This window comes from Sarcophilus harrisii, chromosome 3 (assembly GCF_902635505.1).
Source record: "Sarcophilus harrisii chromosome 3, mSarHar1.11, whole genome shotgun sequence".
In the NCBI taxonomy this organism is placed as follows: Eukaryota; Metazoa; Chordata; class Mammalia; order Dasyuromorphia; family Dasyuridae; genus Sarcophilus; species Sarcophilus harrisii.
In genome coordinates, this window is record NC_045428.1 from 586,262,182 (window position 1) to 586,279,896 (window position 17,715).

At 59.8% G+C, this 17,715-nt stretch overlaps 1 protein-coding gene across 6 annotated transcripts in view; it reads right to left on the minus strand.

Moving 5' to 3' along the window:
• Positions 1-1,367: 1,367 nt before the first annotated feature.
• MIB2 (mindbomb E3 ubiquitin protein ligase 2) overlaps positions 1,368-17,715 on the minus strand; it is a 48,218-nt gene continuing 31,870 nt past the window's right edge. For 4 of the 6 annotated variants that reach the window (XM_031963029.1, XM_031963032.1, XM_031963034.1 and 1 more), the window contains 18 exons: positions 12,698-12,974; positions 11,943-12,114; positions 7,883-7,989; positions 7,496-7,690; positions 6,949-7,091; positions 6,566-6,673; positions 6,332-6,436; positions 5,787-5,949; positions 5,479-5,612; positions 4,698-4,846; positions 4,430-4,586; positions 4,052-4,206; positions 3,593-3,719; positions 3,178-3,408; positions 2,337-2,515; positions 2,033-2,238; positions 1,875-1,940; positions 1,368-1,632 (listed from right to left, as the gene is read on the minus strand). In XM_031963029.1, coding sequence (XP_031818889.1) covers positions 1,388-1,632; positions 1,875-1,940; positions 2,033-2,238; positions 2,337-2,515; positions 3,178-3,408; positions 3,593-3,719; positions 4,052-4,206; positions 4,430-4,586; positions 4,698-4,846; positions 5,479-5,612; positions 5,787-5,949; positions 6,332-6,436; positions 6,566-6,673; positions 6,949-7,091; positions 7,496-7,690; positions 7,883-7,989; positions 11,943-12,114; positions 12,698-12,974 — 2,919 coding nt within the window. In that variant the 3' untranslated portion in view covers positions 1,368-1,387. Of the gene's footprint in view, positions 1,633-1,874; positions 1,941-2,032; positions 2,239-2,336; positions 2,516-3,177; positions 3,409-3,592; positions 3,720-4,051; positions 4,207-4,429; positions 4,587-4,697; positions 4,847-5,478; positions 5,613-5,786; positions 5,950-6,331; positions 6,437-6,565; positions 6,674-6,948; positions 7,092-7,495; positions 7,691-7,882; positions 7,990-11,942; positions 12,115-12,697; positions 12,975-16,175; positions 16,222-17,715 lie in introns of all 6 variants that reach the window. The other 2 variants (XM_031963030.1, XM_031963033.1) reach the window with 1 other exon arrangement.

A 17,715-nucleotide genomic window follows, 5' to 3' on the forward strand; every position in this document is an offset into this window, starting at 1 on the left:
GGCTCCGGGATCCTGGGCCAGCTTCCTCCCCAGGCCAGATGCCAGATGCCTTAGTCAGAAGCCCTGTTCCAGGCGAAGGGGCAGGGTCACGACTGGGGAAGGATGGGTGCGGGGATAAGGGGGGGGAGGAGTCTGGCCCCAAGTCCGGAGGGAGGGGGGTCAGACCTTTTCTGTGAATGATGTAGGGCAAAAAGCAAAATAAACCCGAGGTTGCAGGGAGGCCGGGGAAGGGGCGGTGGGTGGGGAACCCCGCTAGCTACCTGGCAAGCTACTCCCCCGGGGAGCGAGCACCATCGAGGCCCGGGCCCCCAAACGAGGCCCACTGGCAGCGCGATGGGCGTCCCTGAGGCTTCCCCGGAGGCCTCCCCAGAGGGCGAGCCAGGGCCCGGGAGCCGGCTGTCTCCAGCAGGGCCAAGTGAGGCCAGGGAACTGGAGGGGCGCCCGAGGAGGTCAGTGGCCAAGCCAGGCCCACGGGCTGGTGCTGGTTCAGGCTCCGGGCCGGGGAGGGAGGGGAGCCCGAGCCTTTGCCCCCATTGGGGCTCCCACACACCACGGGGGAGGGGCCGCCAAGACCCTGCCAGACAGCCCCAGCCCAGAGCCCCCTCCCCAAGAAGAGGCAGACACCAGCGAGGACAAAATTCATTTTTCCGTTTATAAAATGCGTGTGTGAGTGTGTGTGTGTGTGTGTGTGTGTGTGTGTGTGTGTGTATGTATGTGTGAGTGTGTCGGGGAGTTTTTGCAAAGGCAGATACTGGAAACATGGCTCTTGTGTAGCAGGACACAGCTGGTACCTGGGCGGGGGGAGGCGGGACGCCACCACGAGGATGCGGGGATCACAACACGCCACACAGAGCTCCCGGGCCGCGGGGCGCAAGCGCCGTGTCCCTGGGCACCGATGGCCACCGGCCCCTCCCACGGGGCGGGCAGGGCGGCCAAGAAGGGGGCCCAGGCCCCGACCCCCAGCCCCCGGCACACCCAAACCCAGGAGTGGGGCAGGGTCCCCCTCAGTGCGGCGAGAGCCCAGAGGGGCCGCAGGCGGGCGGCCGGGGTCCAGCGCGCCGAGTTTCCACGTAAACCGAGGGCCCTCTTTGGCCTGGCCGCCGCCGTGCCCCAGGCTTCTGTCCCAGGGAGGGGCAACCCGGAGACCTTGGGCCCAGCCCGGCGCCCCGTCCCCGTCAAGGAAGGACACAGTCCCTGGCTGCCGCCCGGCAGCCCCTTCCTGCCACACCCCGGGCCTCCCGGGCACAGTCGGGCACTCGTGCCCCGCAGCGGCAGTCCAAGGCCATGCGGGAGGGTGCCCCAGCCCCCTGACGCCGCGGAGGCCGGCCCGAGCTGTGGGCCCTGGCGCCTGGCGGGGGTCGCAGCCCCCGGCTAGGTCCTTGCGGGCTCAGACAAAGATCTGGATGCGGTCGCGGATGGCCTGGCGGCAGATGGGGCAGACGCTGAGCGCCGAGCTGCACTCAAGGCAGGAGCCGTGGCCACACTGGAAGACCAGGCGGATGTGGCTGTCGATGCAGATGGGGCAGGTGATGCGCTCCTCCATCTGCCGGTAGCGGCTCTGCAGCTCCTCCATCAGCTGCCGCTGGCCCGCGCACTCCAGCCCCGACAGGCCGCTCTCCACCTCGGTGCTGTCTGCGGCCGGACGTGGGGCGGGGGCGCCCGGGTCAGAGGGGCCTCCTCTGGGGGCACGTGCCCCAGCCCCCCGCAGTGGTGCGGCGAGAGGGAACATGGCCCTCCACAGCCAGCTGTGGGGACCCACCCCCAGCCCCCCAAAAGTGGTCCAGGAAGGGGGAACACGGCTCTCCACAGCCAACTGTGGGGGCCACCCCAACCCCCCAAGGGGACCCTCCCCCAACCCTGAACCCCCTCCCCACCTTGTCTAAGCTTCTTGTTGATTGTCACTTGACAGCGGATGCACTTCTTCATCCTGCGGGAACACTCTGGGGGCAGAGCACAAGGGGCCGCTGGGCTCGGGTCCAGGGCAGACTCAACCCCCCCACCCCCCCCCCCCCTCCCCCCCCCCCCCACTCACCTTCGCACACGATGCTGTGCTGGCAGGGCAGGAAAAGCACCAGCAGGGCCAGCTCCGAGCAGACGAGGCACTCGCAAGGCCCGGCCCCGGGGCCGCTGCTGCCGCCCGCACCCCCCACGCTCAGGTTGGTCATGGTGTTGGGGGTGCTGTGCATCCTCCGGAGCCCGCAGCTCCTCCCCAGGTAGCCCCCGGAGCTCTGCTGCTCTCTGCCCGTGGACGTGAGGGGAGGGGGATAAGCGTCAGTGACTGGCCCAGCCCCCAAACAGGACCCTCCCCCCCCACCGGGGCCCAGCCCCAGTCCCACCTGAACCTATGGGCAAAGCCCCGAATGGCCTGGACCACGCGCCCATCCGTGACCACATCCAGGGGGCACTTGCCCCGGTGGTTGGCATAGTTCACGTCGGCGCCCTCCTGGGCCAGGAAGCAGGCAATGGCGATGCCCACCGTCAACTCTGTGCTGCCCAGGAAGCTGGAGGCCTGGAGCTGGGAGAGGACGGGCGGGCTGGCACCGGTCCCCAGGGGTGACATGCCCAGGAGGAGCATCCATCCCAGCCCCCTGCTTCCCCCCTCGGCTCCTTAGTATTTCTAGTCAGAAAACAAGCTCAGGACCCCCGGGGAGGGGTCCCCGAAGGCATCTGGGAACAGCAGCGGTGGCCCATGTCTGTGGCGCTTGGGGGTTGGTGTCCAGGGGCCATGGGAGATTCAGTCCTGACCAAGGTGGGGACCTCCAGGGCAGAATTCCCAGCCCCCCCCCCCAGGCTCGCCCACAGGCCCCTGCAGTGGCCCCACCCGGGTCTGCCCACTCCTCCCCAGCAGAGCTGGCTGGCAGCAAAGGGGCCCCGGAGGGAGGCTGGCACTCTGTCCCCCAAATGAGGCCTCTTTGCTGAGTGCCAGAGGCAGGGCCTCTCTCTGAGCCAGGCTCTATGTGTGTGTGTGTGTGTGCCAGGGGAGGCGACACGGCTGGCACCGGGAGAAAGGCTCCTTGTGCAGGGAGCCCAGGGCTGGGGGGTGCCAGGAAGGGGGCGGGGAGGCCTGTGCCCGTTCAGCCAGGGCCACGGGACCTCTGCAGCGACCATGGCACAGGCAGGTGCCCGTTTCACGGCGCTCGGGGCCAGGGCGTTCCCAACGCCCGCCACGTGCCCTACCCGGGAGAAGAGCGAGGCTCCTTCGCCAGCCCCGGAGGCCTCGGCTGGGGGGGCCAGCAGCTGGTGTTTCTCCAAGGCGATGTGCATGGCCGTGTCCCCAGCCTCGTCCTCGGCATTGACGTCGCTGCCGGCGCTCACCAACAGGAGCAGCAGCGCCACGTGGGCCTGGGTTACCGCTAGGTGCAGCGGCAGCTGGTGGCGGTTGTTGCGGAGGTTCACGTCACAGCGGCCCTGTGGGCAGAGGCGGCCACGGCGTCAGGCTCCCCCACTGGCTCTGGCTGCCCACCCCAGATCCCCCCCTCTGACACCGGCCAGCGGGACCCCCGCCTTCTCGGGCACTGGCTTGCGTGGCACTGCTTCGGAGGGGACAGGGGCTCCCAGAGGACAGTGCTGGTACCCGCCCCTTGGCTCCCACCTCTTTGATGAGGATCTCAGCCACCTCCCGGTGGTTATTGAGGGCAGCCAGGTGGAGGGCCGTGAAGCCGTCATCCTTTTTGGTGTCTGCCAGCTGCCGGGCCCGCACCAAAATCCTCCTGACGGCTCTGCAGGGAGGGCAAAGGCTCATGGGGGTCCTGAATGCCGAGGGGGGGGCTGATCGGGGAGGTGCGGCCTCTCAGCCCGAGGGGATGGTGTCAGAGCCGGGAGAGGAACCCGGGGGCAGAGGGATCCCCGGCTGGGGCCAAGGGCAACGCTCCTGTCTGGCACCACCCCAAAGAGCCGGCATCCGGCCTGAGGCCGTGAGCATGGAACCCTCCCCAGCCTCCCCCCAGAGGGGGCTCGGGGCTCGCTCACCCCCGGCCTGCCCTCCGTGGGAGCCAGCCCGGGTCCCGGACGTGGGCACTGCCCGCCCCCGGCCCCTTCCGGCCTCACTCACAGCACGTTGCCTTTAAGTGCCGCGTGGTGGAGAAGATTGAAGCCTTGGCAATTGGTGGCGGTGAAGTCGATGGTGGGCACCTCGGTGAGGATCTCGATGATGCCCTTGGCGTCTGCTGAGATGGCACAGTGCAAAGGGGTGTCTCCACACATGTCCTGCGGGGGGCCAGGGACGTCGCTCAGGCCCTGTGCTCATGGGCACAGGATGCCCGGCAGAACCCAAGCCAAGCCCCCGTGAGCGAGAGGGCCGCCCTCCCAGGGTTCAGAGAAGGGAAGATGCTCTGGGCCGGGCCCGGGGACTTGTAGCCACGATGTGGCCGGCAGCAAAAACTTGGGCCAAGGAGGTAGGGAGGGGCACCCAAGGGAGCCCAGAACCTACAGGGATGTTGACGTCGCAGCCTTGCTCACACAGGACGCGCGCCACCTCCAAGAAGCCCTTGCGGACTGCCACGTGCAGGGCGGTGCACTTAGCATTATTGATCAGGTTGGCACTCGCTCCCCGGCTCAGCAGCACCCGGGCCACCTCGGCCTGGTTCCTGGATGGGAAGAGCCACGGGCAGCGCTGCTGAGGGGGCCGGGTGGAGCTGGTGGGGGCCCTGCCCGCCTGGGGAGGCCGCCCACGTGCCCACTGCCCCTGGGCGCCTCACCCAAAGGCCGCGTAGTGCAGCGCGGTGTCCCCCTCGTCGTCCCGCACGTCCGTGCCCGCATGGGCCTGGAGCAGCAGCCGCACCAGCTCCGCCTGGCCCAGGTGGGCGGCCACCTGGAGGGCGGTCCGGCCCTGGTTTCTAACATCCACCTGCGGGGGGTTGGGGGCGTCAGGCCGTGTCCTCTGGGCCCCCTCCCCTCGGGGCTGTGCTGACCCACGGCCATCTTGTTCTCACATGACCGACCCTTCTGAAGCCCCCCCACCTCAGCCACCCCTTCGACCCAGTAATGGGCGCCCCCACCCCAAAGACATCTGACTCAGTTGGGGGGGGCACTCGGTGGGAAGAGCACAGTGTACAAAGAGCATCAAAAAATAGGAACACACACCCCCAATGCCCAAGGCTTTCCTGAGTTCCCAGCGGACAAGTCACTTCATCTGTTTTCCTGTCACCCAAGGACAATCCCAGCCCCGAGTTCAAATCCAGCCTCAGACACTGACTAGCTATGTGATCCCATGTAAGTCACTTAAGCCTCTGTCTGCCTCAGTCTTCTCAGCTGTAAATGGGGTGATCATAGCGCCTCCCGCCAGGGTGCTTGTGAGGACCAAATGAGGCAATCTTGGCAAGTGCCTGCTTGGCGCGATGCCTGGCCCACAGTAGGAGCCGTGTAAAGGTTAACCCTGATGACTTTTGTCATGACTCTTACTGCTCCCGCGGCCTGCAGCCTTCACCAGGACACAGTGGAGGCCGGAGCCCAGCTCGGCTGTGCCCTGTGCCCGCTTGCCTTGTCTGGGTGCCTCTTCACCAGCTCCAGCACCCTGGCCACGTTGCCGTGAGCCACCTCGGTCACCAGCCGCCCTGGCTGTTCGGGGTCGCTCTTCTGGGTGAGCAGCTTCTCCAGGACAGCACCCAGGGAGCCTGGGGGAGCCCCAAACCTCAGTGAGTTCGGGGGAACCCTGGCCAGCCCTCTGCCCATGGAGGCTAGGGATACAGGGCTGTCCCCCGCGCCTGCCCCTGCAGCTGGCGCAGCCTCGGCCTCCACGCCATGGCAGGAGGGAGGAGCTTGCCCGCACCCGCCCGCTGCCGCCTTACTCTTGGGCTCCTTGGCGCTCTCGGTGGCATTCAGGTTGGCGTCCGCCTCCAGGTGATACGCTGTCAGGCAGGCGGGGTTGAAAGTCCAGGACTGACCGCCCACAGACACCCTCAGGTCTCCATCTCCGAAAACCTTCATCACTTTCCCGATGTGCCCCAGGGCCTAGGGAAGGGCAGGAGGGGAGGTCAGGAAAGCGGGCTTCTCTGGGGGATGCAGACAGGTCCGGGGGGGCCAGGCGAGGGGCCTCATCAGGGTGGGCTCTAGGAGTACGGATCGGGCCACTCTTGGTACCCCCAATATGTGCCTGGCACACAGCAGGAGCTTAATGGATGGATGGACAACTTACCCAAATCCTCTCAGACAAAGAATGGAAATGGCCTGGGGGGCTGGGGGCCCTGGGGTAGAGAGAAGTAGGTGTGTGTCTGTGGGCAGCAGGGGTCCCTGCACAGCCCCCTATGACTAAGGTGAGGGCAGGACCTCTGAGGGGGGCCAGGAAGGCCCCTCCCCCCAGAGCCAGTCTCTCGGGTCGGGCTGCGACACTCACCAGGGCCATGTCCTCTGTCCACTCGCCGTGTCCAGCCTGCAGCCGCTTGACCGTCTCCAAATCCTCAATGACCCGGACCATATCTCCGACCCAAAACGTGTTGTGCTATGGGAGAGAAGGGGAGCCGGGCTGGGGCCGAGGCGGGCCGGGAAGCGGGAGAGCTCCCAGCCTTAGTTTTGGGGGTGCTTCTCGTTCCTCTCTCGCGCTCTCGGCACCCACTCCCCCCAGACTCACTTTGGTCAGGGCGCCGGGATGGAAGGTCCAGCGGGCGTCACTACTGAACTGGACACGCACGTCGCCGCGGTCAGTGATACGATGGACGGTCCCCGTCTGACCGATGAACTGCACCCGCAGGGAAGGGGAAACCAAGACAGACAGACAGCTCTCAGTGGCTTCCCTGGGCCCAGGGGCTACCGGGGAAGAGCAGCCCCATCCCCACCCTGGCAACTGTCCCCTTTGGCTGCCAGTGGCCAGAGACCAGGGCCAAGCTGGGCCCCAAGAACTAGGGCAATCCCACTGGGCTTCCTCTCTCCAGGGCCCCCTCCCCTGCCAGGCAGCCCATGAGCAAGCCCAGCTCCCTAGGAGAGACCCTCCCAGGGAGATCAGGCCCAGCTCACCTCAGCCATCTTGGGGTTCCAGCCTCCATGGCCCTCCTGCATCTCCCGCAGAATGTCCATGGCCAGCAGACACTTGACCTTGTCTCCGTGCTGAAAGGGGGGGCTCTCGGCACTTGCCTTCCGCTGCAGCTCGGCGGGCTTGCCTGGAGTCAGGGGGGACAGCCCCAAGTGAGTGTGTTGTGGGGGGCGGGATCAGCCTCCACTGGGTTATTGCACAAGCCTCTGCTTAAGAGGCCTAGGCCTCCCTCCACCCATTCAGATTTTCAACCAGGAGAGGGCGGCACCCCACCCTGGAGTTGACCCGTCTAGAGCCGACCCCCCACCTGTGTCACAGGTTAGCATAAGAAATTAAATGGGAATTTGGGGGACTTCTGTGGGAGCCACAGACAACAAGCAGAAGCTGACAGAAAAAACTACCCCAAATTTCACGGTAAGTAGACAACCCACCAAAGTCCAGACTCCTCTGGCACAAAGGGAGGGCCAAAATGTTTCCAGGTCACTAGGGTGCCGTGGAAGGGAGACCCTGGGGCATCCCCCAGCACCATACCTAGCCTCGGGAGGTGCTCTTTGTAATAGAAGCCTCCCGGCGCCTCCACCACACACTTGAGGTCCACCTTGCCCTTGTGGCCCACGCGGTAGACGTTGGTGGTGCCATCGGCCCAGGTCACGCTAGCCACGCTGCGGCCCGTCTCCACGTCCCACCCGCGGATGTCCATCACGCGACCTGCCTTCCCCTCGCCCCCTGAAAGGACAACGCCAGGTGTTCCTCCTTCCGGCCCGAGCCTCCCTCCCTCCCAGCGTCCTGGGGCCCTGCTGCGCCATCAGGGACCTGCTCTTCCCGCCTTGTACAGGAACAGAGTCCGAGACCCCAGAACCAGGCTCCATCTGGGCACAAGGGCAATGCAGGGCCCCGCACAACCCTCGTTCCACTTACCATCCTGGTTGCCCCATTCCCAATCTGGGCCCCGGAGGACCTTGGCACCTTGGAAGATGCCCCTCAGGGTGATTCGAGGCAGATTGTGGCGGGCACTCACTGTGACTCTGCAAGAGAGCAAGTTATATTATCAGTACTTACATAAGGCTCAAGTGGGTAGTTAAAAATATAAAACAAACTTTGGTAAAAAAAAAAAATGCCCCAAATTGTCTTTATGTATGATTGGGAAATAACGGAATACTATTTTTTTCCTGAGCAATTGGGGTTAAGTGACTTGCCCAGGGTCACACAGCTAGGAAGTGTTAATTGTCTGAGGCCAGATTTGACTTCAGGACTCGTGCTCTATCCACTGCGTCCCCTAGCTGCCCCTAGAATACTATTTTTTAAAAACGGAGTCGCTCGTGCAGGACAGGGGCCTGGTGCCCTGCCACTGCCCAATCCAAAGGTGCTCAATGTTCCCATTTTGATCAGTAATGCCGACGAAAGCTTCCCTGTCAGGGAAGCAGGACAATCGCGCGCAATCCACCACGATCACAAGCTGGCGTCAGGGACCCAAAGGAACGAGATTTAACCAGGATCAACTGAAGGCTTTCCCTGGCAGTTCCAAAAGACAACTCTGCCGGCGGAGGCTGGGGTGGGATAGCCAGTGGTGTTAGCAGATGGCAAGCTCAGCGGGAAGGTGCGAGGTGTCCCAGCAGCCCATGGGGCAGGCGTGACCGTTGTATCATTAGCTACACAAGGCAAGGGCACAAAGAAGACACTTGGGGGAATGGCAGATCCCAGGGGAACACTGCATCCAGAACTGGACAGCTCCCTGATGGCAAGCCTGTTAGCTTGGGGACTCTGCAGCCCCAGCAGCTATCCTTGGGACACTGCCTGTCTCCCAAAGGAACCTGGGAAAGCCGGAGCAGGGCCAGGAGAAAGCAGCCAGCTCAACTCGAGGAAGGGCTTCAGGTTGCCTCAAAGCAGAAGGGTCTGGGGAGGGCAGAGGCGGGGAAGCTGGGTCAGTGAGGCTCCCCGGAGATGTGGCTCAGGGGGCAAACAGGGACCTTATGGTGGCTCTGCAGTTCTACTGGGTCATTCTGCTTAGCCCCAGGCACGCCAAAGGCAGGAGGCAGCAGAAGGCGGCCCCAGGGGGGAGGTCCGCTCCCCTGGGGGTCTCTTTTCCTGGTTCTGCTACAGAGCCGTGGACCTGCTCAAATTGGGTCCTGCTCTGACACAAGAGCCTGGGGTAGCTCCAGCCCTTTCTCAGGGTGGTGCAGAACTGCCGGCCAGGCCCCAAAGACCCACATTTGGCTCAGGTTCAAACCCCTGACCTGCAGTGGGATCAGCTGCAGGGAGGATAAAAGGGGCAACAGTTTTCCAGAGCCCAGGCAAAGGCACAGGGGCTGGAGACTGCCGAATGCCAGGAAGAAGTGCTCCAGCGTGGCTGTGCTGGCTTCTGCAGCAGGAGGGGGCAGCCAGGAGCCGGTGCAGCTTCTGCAGCAGGAGGGGGCAGCCGGGAGCCGGTGCAGCTTCTGCAGCAGGAGGGGGCAGCCGGGAGCCGGTGCAGCTTCTGCAGCAGGAGGGGGCAGCCGGGAGCCGGTGCAGCTTCTGCAGCAGGAGGGGGCATTTGGGACCAAGTGCAACTTCTGCAGCACAAGAAGGCAGCCGGGAGCCAGGAGGCAGTGCAGCTTCTGCAGCAGGAGGAGGGGGGCTCTGCTTCTAAGAAAGGATATGGGTCCTCCAGGGGCTCTGCCCCACCTAGGGATGAGCTGCTGGACAAGTCATCCCCTCCCTGGGGCTGGAAAATGAAGAGCTTGGGCCGAATGCCTTGGGCCTGGGCCTTGGGACTATCCTGAACCGGCCTATTTGGGGCCGCCAGCACATCCAGTGAGTGTCCAGGAGCACACAGGAACACCCGCGGCCTCTAAATAAGGGAGCGCGCCAGCCAGCCCATCACGGCCCAGGGCCACGGAAACACGGAGACCAGGAAGAAGTGCTCCCTTCAGACGGGGGTCCATGGAGCAGGGTATGGCTCCTTGGTCTCGATCTGAGCACGGGGCCTCCACACAGGCCTCCCTAAGCAGCCCTGCCTCTGGAGGAAGTGGCTCTCCATATTCCTGACCTTCCCAACCGTTCCCAGAAGTAGAGCACAGAAAGAGAAGAGATGGTCCAAGTCTGAACAAGGCAGGACTGAAAGACCTGAATGCAAATTCAGCCTCAGACACTAGCTGTACCTAGTGAGTCACTTCCCCTGCTTGCCTCAGTTTCCCCATCTGTAAAAGGCAGAAGTAGGACTTGCTGGCCCCCGAGTCCCCCTTCAGGTCCAAATCAACGATCCTGTCACTTTCAGGTTGCTCTAGCGAGCTCAGAATTGGGAAAACAGGCTCTTGGTCAGTGGGGCAAGTGCTTCTGAACTGAGATGTTACCTCCCCCACTGCTCTCTGCGGGGCTGAGACCGAGGCAGCAGGCCCCCATCTAACAGCTGGAACTGCGAGTTAGAGGACACAGCCTCTGTAGCGTGAGGGCCATGAGGCCCCAGGCATCTGCCCTCAGTGCCCCCACCCCCCAGCCTCAAGACAGTCCGAGGCTGTGTCCTGGGGCCGGATTTGGTTCCTTTCACCAGGGTCATTTATTACGATTCTGTTGGCACCCCAAAACCTCCGGGCCAATGACCCAGAAATGGAACTGTGCGCTCTCCCAGCCCAGGCCAACCTCCCTCTGCCCGCCCTGGGAATGGCCTGGCTCTGAGCCCCCAGAAATAGGAAGTGGGAGGGGAGCAGCCCTGGCCAGCTCGCTGCCTCTCTGGGGAAGGCTCTGGGGCTGCAGGGTCTCTAGCCTGGGCACTTTCCCCGAGCAGGCCAGTCAGCCTGGCAGCCCCCCGCACCCAAGGCATCCTCAGGAAGCAGCCCTGAGGCCCAAGTGGATTCAAGTGCAGAGCGTTCGGGCTGGGGTGGGAGAGAGGGTCCACATGTCTCAGGCAGCCTCCAGAGCAGGGGAGGCCAGAAGGCAATGGGCAGAATGGCCACTCTGAGACCGTGCCCAGGTCCACAGTGGGAGCTCCGCAGTGCCCCGGCCTCCTTGCCCCGGGACCTCCACACGTGGCCGTCATCACCTCTGGCCTCCTACCTCACCTTCTGCCCCAGTCCATCTCCCACAACGCTCCCCATAGGAGCGGGAGACTCCGGCTGGCCGCCCAGACCCAGCTCCTTCCCCGCCTCTCCCTTCTCAGCCCTTCCTCCCTGCCCTGCCATCCCACCCCACTCACCCAGCACCATGGAAGATTTCCCATCTCCCAGCCTTGGCAACAGCCACGTTCCACACCTGGGAGGCTCTGCCCCACACTCTCAGTGGCGAGGACGCAGGTCCCCCCACTTTAGGACCAAGACACTCTGGGAGGAAGGACACAACTCCTCTGGCCAGATCAGTACTGGTCTTGTCCTTGGGAGCCCAGGACGTGCCTTGTGGGGCCCCAGGGGGGACACGCAGCACCGGCCAGGAAGCGGGGGCCACCAGAGTTCAAACCCAGCCTCAGACACTTCCTGGCTGTGACCTTGGCCCCGCCTCTGTCTGACTCAGTTTCCTCATTCCACAAGGATCCCTTTTTCTCAGGGTTCTGAGATGATACAAAGCACTCAGCAAGGTGCCTGGCAAACAGCAGGTGCTCTGTAAATGTCTGTTATTTTTATTTCCTCTCTGTTGACTGCTCCCCAGGTGCTCCCAGGCAAGAGTAAATCCACAGAATCAAGATGACCACAGGCAACAATCCCAGGTGACCCTTCACCCACCCAGGACCCCACATGTCGGAGCCAGGGAACGTCCACCAAGAGCTCAGCTCCCAAGGCCGGGCACCAGGTCGAGGCTCGCCACACAACTTCACGCCAGCGCTGGGGCCGGCTGGCAGCAAGGAGCGAGCGTCAGGCTGGGCCCGTCCTCGGACTCATCGGGGGCCTGGCCAATGGGCAACCTGGAGGCCGCCAAATCCCAGGTCAGGAAAGCTCGGTGCTCAGTCCTCCCCCACACAGAGACCCTGACCCTCCCCCCACCAGAGAAGGCAGGAGGCGCTGTCAGTACTCACGGGCGCGAGTGCGCAGTCTCATAGCGTTCGAAGGTGTGCGAGAGGTCATGCTTGTTGTTCATGTAGCACTGGGTGCAGAGGTCATAGTCGAAGCAGATCCGGCACTTCCAGCGCATGCCCCTGAGCCCGTGTTTCTTACAGCAGTCGCAGATGATGTTGGGGTGTCGGACACCTGTGGGGCAGCTCACGCTCACCCCCGCCCCAGGGCCCGGCTCTTGTCCCAACTCCTGCCCCCCCTGCGCTCCCAACCCAGCCCTCCCTTATGAGCTGCAGTGGCCCGGAGGCCAGGGGCCAATCACATGCGGTAAAGTGGGAGGAGGCATATCCCCCTTAGGTCAGAGCAGAGGGAGGACAAATGGGCAACGCCTGAGTGGCCCCCCTCCCCTGGGGCCTGTGAGGCCCCCCCTGTGGTCAGAGTGGGGGTGCCCTGCATCTTATAGAGAAGGGGACACCCGAGTCCGTGGTAAGGAACAAAGGATGCAGAGATGACCCCCCCCCCGGCTAACTTCATGGTGCTAGGGGATCCCTGGCCCAGTCCTCGCTCCCCCAGGCCTTGGGTCAGCAGTGTGTGCCACGGGCCTGGAGCCTCCGACTCCACATCGCTGTGTGACCCGGGCATGTCTCCTAGCCCGTCTACCTCCATCCCCTCCCTCACTTCCCCGGGTTGTTGCGGGGATCCCACCAGATACACACAAGCGCCCTGAGAACCCCACAAGCCACACAAAAGCTCGCTCTGCTCCCCTGCCTCGCTTTACCTATCTGGGCGTTGTCATAGAGGAGGAGGTCATAGGCGCCCTGAAAGCCGGTCCGGTAATTAGTCCTGGTGCCCTGATCCCACTGGACCACCACCGTGCGGTCGGGCGTTGTGGGGCTGCCCTGGCGGCCGATCTCCACCACCGTGCCGACATTGCCCTCGCCGTTGTCCTGATTGCCCCACTTCCAGTCGATCCCTCGCACCACGCGCATCCCCACCTGCATGCTGGCATAACAATCCGGGTCCATGGCAGTCTGCGCGGCTGCGCGCCCACGTTCCTGAAGCAGAGAGCACGGGGGGGAGGAGTTAGGGGTATCCAGGCTCCCGGGGCACAACCTACCCAACCCAGGAGGAAGCTTCCCTGAGGGCACCAAGACCAAGGCTGGGCCCAGGGAGACACCAGGGCTGGGCCAGTTCTGACCGAGGGCTGAGAGAGAGAGCCCGCCTCAGGGAAGCTTCCCAGGGCGCAAAAGCCAGGCAGTCCCTCTGGGGCGGCTGCCTGCCCACCCTGGGTCTCACTTCCTCACCCAGGAGGCCCCGCGGCCCCGGTCGGCTCTGACCTGCCAGGCTCCGGGGACAATGGTAGCAATCGCCACCAGCCACTCTTCCCCCGGGGTGTCTGCTCCTCTTCTGTTCTTCCTCCAGCTCCCCCAGTCCCTTCCCCTTCTCCACACATGTGCAAATACTCATGTGCACACACACACACACATGCACACATTTGTACAAACACAAGCACATGCACACACTCGCACATAAGCACATGCACACTTGTACACCCACTCTGTACACATATAAACGTGTACACACTCATGTGCCCTCTTGCACACACTCAAACGTGCATGCACATCCTTGCACACTCACACTTGTACACCCACTCCATGTACACTCTGCAAACACACACATTCATAAATACACACACTCATACAAACTCACGCACACTCATACATACTCACAAACATGTTCACGCACACTCAAGTACACACATGCACACTCACAAATGTGTGCACACACGTGTACACCGGCGCACACTCAGGAATCTCACCCCAATATCCACACCTCCTTCCGAGAAGGCCGGACTCACAGCCATTGGCCCGTGGCTGCCCCCCCTCCCCCAGTTCAGCTTTTTCCCTGTGTATACAGAGTTCGGCAGTTTGATTTCGGGGGTGGGGGATGTGCAATCACCACCTGTCCCTGTCCAGCTTTATCGGGCTAGGACTTGGAGGGCTAGCCCTGGAAACAGGAAGCAGTGAGCTCCAACCCAGCTTCTGTCACTTCTAGTTGTGAGGCTGGTCAAGTCGGTTAGCCTCTCTGCCTCAGTTTCCTCAACTGTAAAACGGGGATAATGACAGCTTCTACCCCCCAGGTTGTTAGGAATAAACGAGATCTCTGTAAAGCAGTTAACCCGGTGCCTGGCACACAGTAGGAACAACATAAATGCTTCTTCCCTTCTCCCTCCTTTTCCACTTTGCGATGTCTGGAAACCAAAAGTAGCGGTGAGATGTCAAAGATTGTTTTAGCCTGGTCAAAAGGCAGAGTGAAAGACCCGAGGGTTTTCCCAGCTAGCCGGGGCCCAGATCTCTAGGGGAGCTTCTCTCCCCCGGACCCCCCTCGGCTTGAGGCCCTCCTAGGAGCCGCAGCAGCAGCAGCCGCTCAGCACAGGAGCTGAAGTACAGATCAAGACCAGCAGAGGACAGCAGAGAGCAGCAGCCCAGGGGAAATGGTCAGCCGGCAGCCAAAGAGCAGGGTCCTGCTACATCCCTGCTCACCTGCCCCTGCTCCTCCCGGGCCTCCCCAAGCACATTTCCCAGCGGGCACCGCCCGACCACGTCCACTCACTCCCTGGCCACGTGGGCATCTCACAGCTCCCCCAATTGCAGAAGTCCCCCTTTTTGCTTATGGTTTGATTGCATTTCTTTGTTTTGAAACAGTAAAAGAAACAAAGCGGGGCTGGCGTCGGAGCTTGTGAGCTATGGTTTTGAATGGAAGCTGACCCACAAATTATTTCTCATTTAAGGTAGCTGGGGCGGGGCTGTGCATTTATGAGAGGGTTCGAGGCGTCCTGGGAGTTTTCATCTGAAAAAAAAACAGAGAGGATCTGAATCCAAATCTATAGGCACATGACAGACAAAGAGGAACAAAGGCCCGAGTCCAAGTAAGGGGCTTCCCAGGAAGAGGAAAATATGGGGCTAGGGCCCAGGAAAAACCATCCTCTCAATTGAAGAGCACGCAAAAGTTAAAACCAGCAAAGTTGCCCTTTGAGATGGAAAGACAAGTGGGTTCCAAGGTGGGAAAAGGCAGAAAAATAAGCACCAGGACAGGCTCCTGCACTACTGCCTCAGCAGGGTCCTGCTCAGGCTTCTTGGGGCTTGGGGGGGAGAAATATCTTTGGCTCAAAACAAAGTATCTCGGATAAGCCTGCACTTGTATATAATCCCCTTTGCCACTCTTTTTTTGTACATGGAAATGTGGGTTAAATTCATAATTGATTTTAAAATGTTTTCTTTAATATTTACATAATGTTTATATTTACATATATTATATTTATATATTATAATATTTACATGTTTATATTTACATATATTATATTTACATAATGTTTATATCCTATAATATATATTATATATTATGTGTATATACTATACTATGTATGACATCTATTTATATACATATTATAAATTTATATCATAATTTAATTAATTCTTACCAAAAAATTTATTACTAGCTCTCCTCTAATTCTACTTCTGTGCCTCAGACCATAGGACCAATAACAGGGCCTATTTTCAGAGGTAAACAAAGCCCTTTTTTTTTTTTTTAACCACAATCCTGTGAGGGAAGCCGTGTAAAGATTATACCCATTTTACCGGTGAGCACATTAAAGTGCCAAATGATTTTCAGAAAAAGAACACTCAGTAACCATGTGAAAGAAATTCTCCAAATCACTGACCAAAAGAATACGGCTTTTTCTGAGGCTTCAATTCAACAATATGTCAAAGAATATTATGAACGGGATTAGTTCCCGGCAGCCATGGTCAGTTCTGCTACACCTACTCTAGGGGAATCACCTTCCCATCAATCACGGTAATCACATTGTTTCCAGAAAGGGGTTTATGGATCAATTCTTCCGAGGTCGCTCACCAATCCAAGAATTTTCCCAGGTAAGACGGAATGGAGGGGAGAAAGAGAAAATCCATTACCATTACCACCACCGGCAATCAAGATATCCTCCCAGGATCCCATAATTCCCTTTTATCTAGTTCTCCCAAAGAGAAATTATTTTCCTCTCCTAGTCATCTTTCTAACACTGTGGTTAGCCCAAGGCCTTGTGGAATGAAAAAAAAAAAGCATCGAGGACAGAGCTGGTCTCCCCAGAGTTGAGCGCAGTGCCTGGGGCCTAATAAATGCGTAATCAAGGTTTTTCATTCATTCATTCACTCATTCATTCAATATTAGAGGATCTATGAAGAAACAGCTAAGCTTACCTGCAACTGGCTAAAGGGTGATCTGATCCAACCGTTCCGGAACAGCCTTTGGAATGGAAAAAAGAACCAAATACTAAAAGCAGGACTGGCAAACAACTGGTGATGGCTCAGAGTTCTCTATCATCAGGAGCTAAGAATGGGTTTAGGGTTTTTCAAGAAAGTTTTATTTTTTTTAAAAAACGTAAGAAATGGGGAAGCTAGATGGCACAGTAGATAGAGCGCCGGCCCTGAAGTCAGGAGGATTTGAGTTCAAATCTGGCCTCAGACACTTAACACTTCCTGGCTGTGTGACCCTGGGCAAGTCATTTAACCCCCAATTGCCTCAGGAAAGAAAAAAAAAGAAACATTCTTTGCTGGCCGACAGCAGCACCAAAACAAGTGAGTGGATCGGGCAGTAGAGTGCTGACCCCTGCACCCAAGTGTTTATATCCTTTGACCCAGAGGTCATATCACTGAATGTCCTTAGGAGGCCAAAGACAGGAAAAAAGACCCCATGTTATCAAAACCTTCCCAGAAGTGCTTTTTGTGATAGCAAAGAATTCTCTCCATCAATGAAGAGATGGTGGGAAAACTGCGCTGTTACTGCACCCTAAGAAAGAGGGGCCGCCCAAGAATGGGGTGCCAGTCCTGCCTCTGACAGAGCTGACTACAGGGGGAATTTTCTCTGCTACTAATGAAGTCCTAGGTCAGGTTTCTGTTTTTAAATGACAAATATCAGGGCCGCTGAGCAGCACAGGGAGATGTGGGAACTAAAGGTGAGTAGAATTCAGAACTTAAAGATGGCCACGAGGTCTGTGACGCTCAATGATGACCACAATCAGATAAACTGGGAAAGACACGATGAAAGGCCGGGGCCTATGGATGAATGTTTCTATCATTTTCCTGTTTTACAAGGAAAGGACATTTAATGGGAGGAGATAGCAGAAAGGGATAAGGGACATATTAGGGGGAAAGTTGACCTTTTTTTAAGGTATCAATAAAAAAATTTTAAACTCTAAAAAGCAATGGAAGTTTGTGAGAAGCTGACGGATTACCCCAAGATGACCAAGGCAGGGGCAGAGCTTGGGCTCAGCACCAGGTCTCTCTAGACTCCTAGAGGCTTCCGATTTTTCCCAGCCCAAGGTTTTGACCAGTGCAGGCCTCTTATCCCGGGCAGGACTCCAATCTCCTCCCAAAGCCAGGGTTTTCATGATTACTTTGGGAGGGTCCAGGGGAAAGAGACTTCTCTGGTCAACCCTGACTGTGGAAAGGACCAGAATTGAGAGGCCCGTGAAGGAAGCCTCCCAGCCCATCAGGGAAGGCAAGACTGGCTCCGTTGGGGTCATCCATTCTCCACCTTCACCAGATCTGATCATTCCAAAGTCCTCCTCCCCAGGGGAAGAACCGCCTCTAAGCGGGCTGAGCAGCGGCCTCTCAACATTGAGGATGAAGGGGAGCCCCCGGGATCAAGCCCCTGCGGCAGCAGAAGGCAGAGTTCTCCAAGGCTAAGCTCCCCTTCCAGGTTTTGCTCTCCCAGCACACAAAGAAACCCAGAACCCAC